The 14,285-nt window shown below is 34.0% G+C and overlaps 1 protein-coding gene across 2 annotated transcripts in view; it reads right to left on the bottom strand.

Annotated features, from left to right (window-relative positions):
- LOC106874395 (2-oxoglutarate dehydrogenase complex component E1) overlaps positions 1-14,285 on the bottom strand; it is a 57,927-nt gene that overhangs the window by 23,965 nt on the left and 19,677 nt on the right. The window contains exon 3 of one of the 2 annotated variants that reach the window (XM_014922119.2): positions 8,857-8,959. In XM_014922119.2, the coding sequence (XP_014777605.1) occupies positions 8,857-8,959 (103 nt within the window). Of the gene's footprint in view, positions 1-5,524; positions 5,625-8,856; positions 8,960-14,285 lie in introns of both variants that reach the window. The other variant, XM_014922120.2, reaches the window with a different exon arrangement.

Below are 14,285 nucleotides of genomic sequence, written 5' to 3'. Positions count from 1 at the left end.
TAAAAAAAAAAAAAAAAGACAGGACTCTGTTACTGTCAGGGAAATAACCAAGCTTGATCTACGGAAAAGAAATAGGAACACCATACAATGTAATAAGGCACAGGTAGGCTAACACAGAAGACAGACATTGTGATAGGAGTGCAGGTGCAACAAGTACTAAGAGCTGACCAGAAAAAGATTCAAATGCCTGGAAGGCTTCCTAGAAGTAATGGATATCCTTTGTTAATTAGATGAACTAATTAGAAGTTGAAGTGGGTGCTTTGGAAGCATAATAGCCAGAGCAAGATTAAGTCAGAAAAAAGTCAGGGAGCTATTACCTACGATTAGCAACAAAGGATTTTCTCCTCAGAGTGCAAAGTAGATTGTCTAATTCATGTATATGAAATGCAATGATGCATGTTCCTTGACTGCAGAGGATTCATGAGCAATGCACTTTATATGCAAAGACCAGAAAAAAAATGAAGCAGGCATGCTCTGTTGGATGTGTAATGTTAGTGTGCGAAGATGATGGGGAGGGGGAACTTGATATAAGAGGAATCAGATATACTGTGCATAAAAGAGAACTGCACTAGCATAGGAACATTATACAAATACTCCCTCAAGTCACTCTTTTACAGATGTCCATAACTTTCTTATTGCTATTCACTTTCACACTCTCGTTAGCTAGCGTCACTTATACTGCCAACCTCTTCAAGTGTCTGGTTTTTAACAGCCATCACAGTATCTTTCTATAGACCATTTTTATGACAATCCATTACAGATGCTCTTTCTCTCTCACCAGCAAATATGTAGCAATCAATAGTGTGTCTCTCTCATTACTCTCTCTCCCCATTGCTCCTAATTCATTTTCTCTTCTATCCACTCCATTGGTCAGGTCATGTTGCCCAAAACAAATGGAAACAATGTATAATGTCTCTTGTCTCGCAAGATAATCCACTAGTTTCATTATGGTACCTCACTAGTGCTGGTATCACAAATGTACACACTGTAAAGTGGTTGGCAAATGAAACAAGATGAAGGTTCATGAGGACCCTAGTCATATCCTGTTGAGAACATAGCTTCTAGAATTGATACCATGACAAATTGCCCCCCAGCACACACTATAAAGTGCTAAGAAATTCATTTTACATTTGTTCTCTATGCTAGCATAGGCCAAATGACCACATTATCGAGGTATTGCTTTACAACTGAATACCTTTCCCATCATTAACCGTTACCTGCATAGCTAACTCTTACCAAGTCAAAAATAGAATGCATGTATGTGATTCCATAACCCATCAAATGAGAACTGACCCAAACTATGATTACTCATTGAACCCATACCAACATGAAAATAGGCAAAAACGACGAAGATAAGGATGATTGTTTAATTCAATAGATCACTTTACTTTGCATCATTCCGTCTTATTAGAAAACAGATGGTTTTAATATTGATGTATATTTTTGAAAGGAAGTCAGAGGGAGAACAAGTCTGTTCAGTCACTGAAGAAACAATTTCATTTCGGCTCTCTCCCAAGGCAGGTTTTCCTATCTCTATGACCTGTCCTTAGTTTTATCTACAAAAAACATTAAATCAAGCAACAAGATGCACAAAAAAATTAATGCTAGCTTTCCTGGCACATTCACTGCACTCTTTAGCTACAAAAAATAATTTACTCAAAATGATATGAATAACTGTTAAAAGAATACCATAGAGAAAAATATTCCATTATTGAAATGCTGTTTGGTAGATAATTATTTAATTTAAATTAGTCTCTAACATATCACTATTTATACAAATAAAACCAATCAGTTAAGCAAACACTAGATTTAGTGACTAAATATATATATATATATATATATATATATATATATATATATAGATAGATAGATAGATAGATAGATATTAGCTATATTTCACTCCATGAGCAGATGAAATGGTAGTCTATCTCTGATGAGAATCAAAAAAGATTTGAAACCAGCCAGCTAGATTTTTTCCCCCACTTCAATCTTTCCAAAGAAAAAAAAAAGGCATTTATTTATAATTGTCAAAATAACAATGGCTTTGGTATGTATAAAAAAAAGTTTACCTCGAAGTATGCTACAAATATACCAGAAAACTTTTGTAGTACAAACCATTACTTAAGCATATGTAAAATTTTAAAATTTCTCAAGTATAAATACATACTTGACATTAACCTTTTTGTTATCAACTAACTAAAACTACATGTCATCCTATGTTGCCAAAGCACTCCCACATGTGACCATACAGTATCAAAGTACTCAAAACAGCCTGGATTTACATGTTCATAAATAAATCAGAATACTGGCATATATCATGTCTGAGTCAATGATAATGTGGTTTTACTAGATATAAACACTTGTACATTATCCAATACTGTTCCCTGAAATTTTTAGCTATTTCTCCCAAATCCTTTATTTTACTTTTTATAATATTCTACTCATTTTAAAAATTACATAACTTTCAGATTTAAATAACAGTGCCTCTGAATATGAACGATTTTTCAATGCATTAAATATAAATGTAGAGGGTACTGACATTTCAATTTCTGATAGTAGTGAAATAATTTTCAAAAAGAGAATGGAGGGGAAACTTTTACAATATTTCTGTTCTAAAATTCCAGAAGAAACCAGATCTAACCAGTCAAAACCTGTTAACTTAAAACCTATTTACTCTTGTTAGCTCCTATAAGTGCTCCATATAATAAAATAGATAGCTATGAAGAATCTGAACAGGGGGGAAAAACTGGACAAAATCAGGGCATATATAAAATATTTAAGCTATACATATAAAGTGTATACATAATATTTTAGCAATATATATGTTTATTGATAACTATATTCTTTTACTTGCTTCAGTCATTTGACTGTGGCCATGCTGGAGCACTGCCTTGAGATGAAACTCTACTGAGGCAAATTTTTGACTCAGAATGTAAGCAGTCGAACAAAATGCCGCCAACCATTTTGTCACATGGTGTAATGATTCTGGTGATACTTTAACAAAATCTAACTTTACATTTCACAGATTTTAACCTGTACTTGCCTGCATTTTTGAAGCAAAATTTCAATAATAGATTAATGAACCTTTTAAATTGTGTTTCAAACAACTCTGGTAGGTTAATATTTTTTTTTTAAAAAGTATAGCTATGCCATCAAAGCTGTCTAAATTCCTACTTACTAGAATGTAATTAAACCACACTTCAGTTAGAAATATAGCAATGAAAGAGTGAAGCATTAGAGTACTTACACTACATTTGGGGTTCTGCTTGGTGAAATAAATGGAAAAAGGTGTATCAAAGAAAAATCATAACAGAAATTTCTGACTCATGAATGAGCTCTTTCTTTTTTCTGTTTTTCTACCACTTATAGTGGTATATACTCCTGAAAGCTGGTTGATCCCCTGCGAACTCTACTAAAACACTTCCAATTTACTCATCTCCCATCTCCTATATTGTGCCCAGCACACCAGGCTCCCTACTAACTACTTCACCCAATCTCTTCCCTCTAGGACATTCTTTCCAGCCCATGTTTTTCTAGCAGCCATCAACTTGCAGTTCAACAGGAGGAATCTTTACTGTCTCAGTATCACAGGTCCTAAGGGACTGTGGAAAGTCTATGAGTACAAGCACTTTCTCTACCAAACCAGTAACACACACACACAAACCAAAAAGCCAGAAATCTGTTGACCGAGAGCCAAAAACTTTCAAATAACTTGACCAAGCTGTATAAAACTAGTAATTTATTTGCTATTTAGTTTCAACGTGATAAAATCATTTTCTGTTTTTTTTTTTTTCTTTCATTTCTGTCTTTATCACACATTCAAAAGATAAAAGACTGTCAGTAACTACTGCCTTATCAGAAAAGCCAATTATTCAAAGTAATGCATAAATTTAAAATTTTCAAGCATGTCGGTAGGTCATTGGTGTAAGAAAAAAAAGAAGAAAAAAGAACCTAGATCACAAAAATCAAAAACTAAAATTAGGTCACTGCTGAATTTTATTTATTTTTATTCCTTTTCAGTTGGATCAGCAACATAAATTTTAACTTGCATTCATAATACAGACTAATAGCTTTATAACAGAAAACATACACAAGATTTCAAGTAGTTTACATGTAATATTTGTCACACATGAAAAATCTATCAAAACTGTCAGTGCTTCTTAAGCATAAAATGATTTGCAAACTGAAGCCATGGGTTTTTGCAAGATCTTATAAGCACAACTTTTGTTGCTATTCAATCAACATTAACCTGGGGTTAAGCAACAACTTTACTTTTAATAGATTTAATAACCAACAAGCTGTAGATTAAAATTCAAATTGTTGCTGAACCTCAGAGTAGCCTTGATTGGGAAGCTATGAAAAATGTGCAATAACTAGTTAAACTTTATTTTATCAACAACATACAATTATTGAAGGCATTGCTACACTAGCAGTGTTACTGGCAATACACATAAAACACATTAAAGAAAAAAAAAGATAAATTTAGCTAGAAAATAAATACATGATATAAACATCTAAACAAAGTGGTTATGAGCAAATTGACTTACTCATATCAATAAAAGAAAACATGTAAATGAAGCAACATGCTAAAATAATTGCAGTAACATGCTCTAAAAATATACTCCGATTCTCATTTTCAAGGAAAACCAAGACAAAACAACTTCTGAAAAGACTACGCATGCACACACTTGATTGTGTGTGCACATATTAAAGTGTGAAATAATGGCAATTTTACTCATTTAACAAAAGCAGATACTGATGTGAAAAACTCCTGCGTTGAACAAATATAAAAAATAAATAAATATCCACTTAAAGTTTAGAAAAACAAATCAAAATGTTTAGTAAGCATTAAACTACTGCCAAAATTAAAACATCTATGCACACAAATACACAAGCACACACAATACAGAATTTTCCTACAGGACTTAAATGAGAAACCAAAGTAATTAATTTAAAGTACTGTTGCAAGATTTAAGCTAGTTTGCAACATCTGGACCTAAAAAAGTGTTGGAAGGACTGAAATAGACTGTGATAAGAATACGAATGTTTAGGAAACAATAATAAGCTTCATTAAGAAGGAAATGGGAAGGGGAACACCAAAAGACGTAGTGCAACCGCTAACAATTATCTATTTCAATGTCACTAACATTTCCCAAATTAACAAAATGCTCAATAATTAATAAAATGGAATATTGTTTCCAGTGATACTCTGAAGTCTAGTAAATCTAGTAATGTGAACAATAGACTTTGACAAAAAAATTCAGACTACTGGAGAGGGGTGATGTGATCAAATGAATTAGTTAAAAAATTATAGAAGTTACATGTAAGAAGATAAGCACAAAACCAACCAAATTTAAAGAATGAAAGAACAGAGGAAATTAAAACAGAGAGAAAGAAAATGAGAAAACAGAATATCTTTTCATTAGCAAAAGAATAGAATAATGAAATATTAAGACTTAGAAAACTGGTGACAACATTGACAAGTAGAATTATACCATTAGCAGCATCAGACACCTAGCCTTACCAAGGTCGTAATGGTTGATTAAAATCTCGGACATAGATGAACCATCTGAGCGCTGATCTAAGCCAAGTGGATCAACTGCAGCTAGCTCATGACCGCGGATCTAGTGTGAGAGAAACCAAAAAAAAGACACAAATTAGGAACTAGTAGTGAATGAAAGTACCGATCCAGATCCCTGAAAACTCATCTCAACTGTCAGATGCAAATTGAATTTCTTCAAAGCACTGAAAGAAAAACAAATAATTAGTATTTTTATAATTGTAGGCCTGAAACACACATGCACAAATATATGTGTGTATAAAAGATATTACTACCTATTATTAAATTTTTGATTATAATATTTCAATAATTTCTTATACAAATTCCTTTAGTAAAAAATTAATGCTTATTTTTATAAAAGTATATTCTTTTCAATGAAACCAAGTTTTTAAAAAAGAAGTAAGCTGCGCAGAAGCAAAAAAGAAAAATTTAAATAGAAGTAACTTTAGCATAAAAGTAATATGTATTTGGAGTCAATTACTATTTAACAATTTCATCCGCAAGTTTTACTTAACCATTATTTCAAGTTTTGAATGTGAAATTACAAAGAATATCTTTACAAATCAAAAATTCTGTAAATAGGTGGTAGGATCTTTTATTCAGCCTTTATTATTCCCTGGAATAAAACCATTTGTTAAATAATTTACATTACATTGTATGAATCCTTGCACTGTTTACTGCAGTAAAAACAAAAACTTCCAAATGAAAATATATAAAGTTTATATAGATACAATAAAGATACAAACTCGATATGCACAGTAATTAATATCAACCAAAAATTTCAAAGGACTGCCATTAACTGTGTAATCTTATGAATAGATCAATACGAATGTAAAACTAAAATTGGCAATAACCATACCACAATTTTATACATTACTACTTAACACTTTCGCATTTGACAGTATCCAAAATTTTTCACCATCCTAAATTACCAGCCTGTTTGATACTGCACATAAATACTTATTCATATCAACATAAAAATTGTTACTATACTAATTTAACTAGACAGACACTTGCTGTACAACACCATTATTGTATGTTCACTTTCTATGCTGTCATGATTTGGATGGATTGTCACGATCAGGGTCAAGCACAGGTGATGGGAACTGCCTAGCTAGCACTAATAGGTGGACAAAAGGGGATACACAGCAATAACCATAGAGAGCATTGGCAATGTATGTGTGTGTGTATGTCTGTACAAATACACACACATACATACATTCAGATATATGTACTCGTGAAACATATACATATATAGTGACAGCAGACTCAGATTAGGATTTCCTTAAACAGTAACTGCAAAGGGAATGAATCAAGTTTATTTCTAAAGAGGCAGTGGTAAGGATGGAAGGCCTGTCACAGGTAGAAACATAAAAATTCTAAATATTTTTTTGATATTTCTTCTGACATTGTTATCTATTCGAAAACTTTTTTCCATATTTGAAACAATTAGATACCAGCTTTACATTCAGAAGTAATAACAAATTTAAAGGCTATTCAAATTAAAAACATGTGTTGGAATAAAGGAATGAAATATATCTATTTCCAATAGTGATAGCAATTATGGCAGCAAAACTGAATTTATTCTGGAAACACAATGGAGTTAAAAATGTTTAAATAGGCTGTGTGGTTAGGAAGCTTGCTTCTCAATCACATGGTTTGGGATTCAGTCCCACTAAGTGGTACCTTGGGCAAGTGTCTTCTGCTATAGCCTCAGGCCAACTGAAGCCTTGTTGAGTGAATTTGGAAAGCAGAAGTGTCCATCGCATGTATACATGTGTGTGAAAGTGCTTGTGCCTCCTATAACAGTTAGGATGGAGTTTCTCTTTGAAACTTCTTGGAAGAAACCTATAGGTAAAATGTAAACAGACTTTTAAATATCTTTAATATCTGAACCAAATTCAGCATTTTTGCAGTAAATATAACAATGAGAATTAAGAAGCTACCCCGGATTAACCGAAACAGAAACCATTAGTGAGCCTTTGTATCTCCAGTATCAAAACCAGAATGTAATTTTTAAAGTTTTGTCAATATTTACCTATACAAGATATCAGCGTAACAGTACATGAGGGAGAACAATATGACTCCTTATATAAAACAAGACCCCGCTTGGGCACTGCACAAAAGACATTTAAATTCTACTACCAACTAGGAAAAAGACTGTCCTCTAATAAAGGAATGGTGGGATACAAAACTCATATTTCCAGCAATATAGAGTATATCCTATTTTTGTTATGTGATTCATAAGGGGTAAGAAACAGGCTTGGAAAACCTAGAAGAAAGGTGGTAGCAGGCAGCATTACCAAATGACTAAAAGGACAGCTAGGTGACAAGTATATTTGGTTAAAGGTGAGGTAGAAAGGAAGAGAATTGCAAATGTCGTGCAGTATGAGGATCAGAGTTCACAGAAGAATCCAGGAAGACAGAGAATGAAGTGGTGATAAAGGACTGGGACGAGTGCTGATATGCAGGTCTCAAGAAGACCCACCCAAATCTGCAAAACTAAGTTCTGAAAGCTTATGGCTTAGTGATTAGACTATTTGTCTCATGATCATAAGGTAGTGAATTTGGTTACTAGCAGTGCATTGTGTCCTTCAGCAAGACACATTATTTCACATTGCTCCAGTCCACCCACCTGGCAAAAATCAACTGTACCTGTAATTCAAATGGTCAGCCTTGTTACACTGAATCTCTGTGAGAAGTGTGTTAAGGGTTTGCATGTCCAAGGAGAGATAGCTACTTGCACATTAATTTCAGGCTGTTCCATTGATTGGACCAACTGGAACTCTCATCACCATAGCAGAGTGCCAGTTTATGCACAACTAGGCCCTTTGCCCAACATCCTCTTCAAGATACTCCCACTGCCCATCATCTCTCTAAACATTTCACTTGATATCCATTCTTCATCCTTAAACTATTATCTCTACCCATATTTTACACCAATTATCCCTCTGAGCCACCAAATTATCTCTATTTCTCCACCACCATACAGCTCTCACTCTACTAACACACTACGTTGGATCCTGTCAAACAGTCCAGCCCATGCCAGCATGATTATTTTATTATCATCAACATTGAATAATGATGATTACTATTATTATTATTTAAATGCATAAAACAATATTTGAAATTATCATTAGCAATATTTTCATTTAGAATATATTGCAACTATTTTTTTTTTTTTTTACAGCAGTATCAGTTGAGGAATTCAATGTGGAGGTAATGTAAGAAAGAAACATTTGAAAATTGTAACCAAAAAAATTGTTACATATCCTACAGTGGCTCTCAATACATACCCAATCCATAGTTTGTCAGAATTAGCTCTGGTGGAGTCTCAGAATCTAAATCTGCAGAAGCAATTCCTAAAGGATCCAATTTAGCTACATTATGGCCACGAATCTGTTTGAAAAGGAAAGATAAAACGAACAGACATACAGTTTTATCTACAGAATATGGTGTAAGGAACCAAGTATTTAGCTCTCCTCCTTTTAATAGATAACAAAAGTATAAACTATGGTTTTTTGTTTATTTTAAATAAACAGTGTGTGTGTGTATGTGTGTGCATATATGCATATTTGTAAGAACATACATATTATACATGTCAAGAGTAAGTTTGACAAAATATTCCATATAATATATTGGGTCATCCCATAAATAATGCGTTGTTTCCAACTGCATGAACTGAAAGTTGGAGGGGGACAGGATAAACTACCTGCATCAACTTGCTATAAAAACAGGTGGTAATTTTACCTTGTACTTATTCTTAGTGCAAGTTTTGAACAGTGCAGTTCGATTTTAACAGTTATTTTTTTTAAAGCTATAATGGAAGTGACAAAGGAGTATATTCGGCATGTTTTGCTTTATAAGCTCAATGAAGGCAACAACGCAACGGAAAGTGCAAGGAAACTCTGAGCCGGAAACTACAGCCTAGATGATGAGGCTCGTCCTGGAAAATCTGTTGAGCTTGATGAAGCCGTCCTACAAACCCTGGTGGAACAAAATCCCACTGTAACTGTTGAGGAACCAGCAGAGAAGCTTGGATTTGGTTATTCAACCATTCACCTGCATACCATGAAAAAAGTCAGCAAACTGGATCAATAGGTTCCTCACAAACTTTGCAAGAGAGAATGTGTGACCCTACAAGTCTACCAGATAGATAGAAGAGCGTTGTAGAAAATGAAGGGGGGGTATAAGAACTTTGTTTATCTTAATTTTGAAAAATAAAAGTATTAAAAAAAACACATAATTTGTGGGATGACCCAATATTTACAGTTTTTAAGAGTTATGCAAGTTAATAAGGAGGGAGATACATTTGATGACAAAAATAAATAATCTGAATTATTGTAAGAATATCACTAAATAGAATATAAAAACATTGGGAAAATCTCAACCAATCCAAGCTAAGAGTTTCTGTTTTTTTATGAGGTAGAAATCTTGCAAAAGTACAGATAATAGATAAACACTTATGTTGTGAAAAACAGGATGTCATTTCAGTGTTGTATTGGTTTCAGAGACCTCAAGTATGATATAGGTCAATGTAAAAATTACACAGTAAAAATTACACAGTAAAAATTGCACTACAAAAAAAAAATAGTACCTCTCTTAAATTATTTAGCACACCAATGTTGGTCACAGTATTTCTTAAAAACATTAAGGCAGATTTAGCCTTATAGTTTCATCAACTACTAGATTGCATTTAAAATTTTCTATTCAAAAAGTGCATTAATGAATCTTTGCCACCTTTTACACTAAATGCAACAGAAGATAAAGACATCAATATTGTTAATGCTTAAAACAATGTTTTAGCACTTGAAAATGTGCATTTTAAAAGACATAAGCACTAAATCTAAAGACTGAGTAAGACTATCTTACTCAAATTGAATGAGTTCTTCTATGAAGAGTTTGTCCACTATATTGCATGTATGAAATTCAACGAATATCAAATTTCAGTAAATAACACTTAAATGCAATAAAGGAATCAGTCCTCATTTATTCAGCATTTCATCAGTGTCTACAATAATTTGAAACTTTAACACTGAGTGAAAGTTTCACCTTAACATCACTTAAGTTTAATGAAATAAACATATCAGATCAGCAATGACAACTGTTCCACAAACAAGTTTCAATTTATTGCAAAACTGAAAAATATTGTTGCTTGATCACAATGAGCAATTTTGTTACTAGCAGCTAAAACTAAGACGTTCACTAAATAGCTAATAGAAACTCATCCAAATAATAACACTACACACACAACAAATATATGGTTTCATCATGCTAAACAACTTCTCAAAAGTGAAACACATCAGTATACTAATACACAGTCTACAACCATTGGCATGGTATCTGCCTCTTTACAAAGATGAGGTCCTACATTAAACACTGTATATCCTGATGATATTGTGCATGTATTTGAAAAGTTCCCTCACACAAGGACAATCAAATATGCTTGACAAACATTGTAGCTGAAAAACTGGGAAAATAAAACTTTCATGGAAAATTCAAAAATAACATGCAAGTTTGACTTTCACAGGAAAAAGTCCGACATACTGTTAAGAGTTAAGAAATGCTATCGACAACAAACAAACAAAATATATCAATCCAGCCACTGATTAAATTTTTCTGGTTCTTCATAAATTCTGAAACAAAAACAAACGAATATTGGGAATATTTCTGTAGTATACTATCAAAACTAAATATCTAGTGAATTTTTTTAATGAGTTGGTCTTAAAGAAGCCCTCACAGACTCTCTGGGACCAGCGAAATTAACATAGTAGCTGCTCATCTTGAGCAGCTAAAAGTTGATGGCTACTGGGAAAATTCAAAGGACTAATGTGCTGGGGACATAGGACTGGGAGAAGTAGTGGTTAATGCAAGGCTTGAGAGGAAGGGGAAAAGGGAGGCAAAAAGAATAGGGAGACATGTGAGTTGGATAGGCCTGAATGCAACTAGCTCCAAGGGGTAGAAGTCATAGTAGCTAAAGAAAAGGCAGGGTGGGGAAACAGCAGATCTGTGGCCCAGAGATATTCAACTATAAACCTAAATTTCAACTTCCAGTTGTTTTAGACTGCATCAAATTATGCAAGAAAATCAGAAGCAATCTTCAATCATAAAAGATTTACTTTGGAATCTATCTCTTTTCTTTTTTTTCATAAATGAATTTCATATGGTCTAAGTGACAAGTGTAAAGAAAATTATAAACATTTAAAATTTAGACACCAATAAAATATGAAAAAAAAAAACTTAACACTGCTGATAGTTTGTTTTCTAAAATTTCATTGCTTCACATTAATCTCCTTCATATATTGTAACCAAGATATACACTGAGTACATCCCACAGATTTATATATAGCACTTGACACAGAACGGTAACCAAACTGTTTGAAATGCAATGCTTTGAAAGAAAAAAGATGAACATAGCAATTCAAAAGAACATTCCATTTGTATATGTTGAGAATAAAGCAAAGTCGTCGATCCTACTCAATAAAAATGAAATAATCAAAAACTAGATGTACACAATTGAAATATAGTCAAATCTAGATTCCTCTTATATAAATTATAGGTTAACAAGTCACAATTTTTCATATTTCAAATAAACAGGTTAATAGTAAAAAAATAAGGTAATAATCTTATAGAGGACTTGACTCAGATTGTTCTTGAGATATCTAAAAGTACTTCAGCAAAAAGTGTTATATGTGGGATGTCTCTCATATCAACATCTTTACAACCTATAAAACTTGTTTTAGTTATGTACAGTTTCATTTACGTACATGATGGATTTTCAAAGTTCAGACATCATTCTGCTGATAAACATTGTTTTACTTTTAAATTCATGTATTTATTATAATTAGAGCAAAATCAATAGAGCAACAGACAAACTGCCATGCAGTATATACTTCAAATCCTTCTGGGTTGACTTTGCCTTTTATCCTTCCATGGCCAATAAAATAAACAACACTCAAGTACTAGAATCAAAATAATTGTCATCTCAAAAGAACTAATAGAAAATTATAAGTAACAGCTTTATATATTACCATAAAATATTAGTTTGAGAATAAACTTTTGACCACTTGTCCTGAAATATAGTCCTGGTGTCCTAAAATATAAGTTATAATGATACATGGTTGCACTGCTCTACAAAAGATTTTTTTAAAAAATTTATGTTCATAAAACCAAAAGATGCTCAATACTTCAGAAGTGTGTGTGCTAATATGAGCCTCAAGGTACACTTTCTCCATAGTTGCTTAGATACCCACACAATTTTGAGAATTTGATTGTGAAACATGGGGAGAGGCTCAATAAGGATATAAAGTTGAAAGAGGAAAGGTACCAAAGCAGACTAGATAGATACAATGTGATAGACTCCCTACTGAAACCTCCAAAATAAATATCCTAATTGCCCATACAAAAAGAAATCATACAAACTGAGTTTTTCTATACATTACCTAGGTGACCAAGTGAGTAGTAGGGGTGAATGCTCTGAGAGCGTAGCTGCCAGAATAAGAATAGCTTGGGCAAAGTTCAGAGAGCTCCTACTTCTGCTGGTAACAAAGGACCTCTCGCTCAGAGTGAAAGGTAAACTGTATAATGCCCGTGTGTAAACAGCCATGCTACACGGTAGTGAAATATGGGCTATGACTGCTGAGGATATGTGTATGCTTCAAAGAAATGAAGCAAGTATGCTCTGCTGGATGTGTAATGTCAGTGTGCACACACATGACAGAGTGTAAGTGCCCTAAGAGAAAAGTTAAGCATAAGAAGCATCAGATGTGGTGTGCAAGAGAGACGACTGCACTGGTGTGGTCATATGTTATGTACAGATGAGGACAGCTGTGTGAAGAAGTATCACACCCTAACAGTGGAGGGAACCTGTGGAAGAGGTAGACCCAGGAAGACTTGGGATGAGGTGGTGGAGCACAACCTTCAAATGTTGGGCCAAACAGAGGTAATGACAAGCAACCGAGATCTTTGGAGATATGCTGTGCTTGAGAAGACCTGGCAAATCAAGTGAGATGGTAGCTGTGGATGATGCTAGTGTAGCATAACTGGTCCATTTAAAAGTACCCTTCAATCATTAGGTAATATGCTGCACTTGTGAAGATGTGTTGAACCAAGAGAAATCGTTGCCAAGGATGATGTCAGTGCCATCTGACTAGCACCTGTGCCAGTGACACATAAAAAGCACCATTCAAGTGTAGCCGATGCCAGTGCCACCTGACTGGCATCCATGCCGGTGACATGTAAAGAGCAACGTTCAAGTGTGACCGATGCCAGTGTTGCCTGACTGGCACATGAAAAGCAGCATTCAGGCATGACTGATGCTAGTGCCACCTGGAATGCACATAAAAAGCACCATTCAAGTGTGGCTGATGCCAGTGCCACCTGACTTGGCTCCCATTCGGGTGGCACATAAAAAGCACCCACTACACTTGCAGAGTGGTTGTCATTTGGAAGGGCAAATCAGATTGAGCCTGGTGCTGCCTCCCAGCTTGCCAGCCCTCAGTCAAGCCGTCCAACCCATGTCAGCATGGAAAGCGGATGTTAAGCAATGACAATGATGATGATAAAGGAAGGGTTTTATTGTGAACAGTTCCAAAGGGTGTTGGTGAGATATTTTTTCTTTGAGAAGCTGTAAGCCAAAACTAAATTTTCCAGTACATTAGGTATGCAGATATGCTTGGTGTGTCATTCTTAGTCCAACTTCACTGTTTGACTGGCATTCTAAATA

Source organism: Octopus bimaculoides, chromosome 5 (assembly GCF_001194135.2).
Source record: "Octopus bimaculoides isolate UCB-OBI-ISO-001 chromosome 5, ASM119413v2, whole genome shotgun sequence".
Lineage (NCBI taxonomy): Eukaryota > Metazoa > Mollusca > Cephalopoda > Octopoda > Octopodidae > Octopus > Octopus bimaculoides.
Note: the sequence above shows the minus strand (reverse complement) of the source record. Positions and strands in the feature narration are given on the sequence as shown.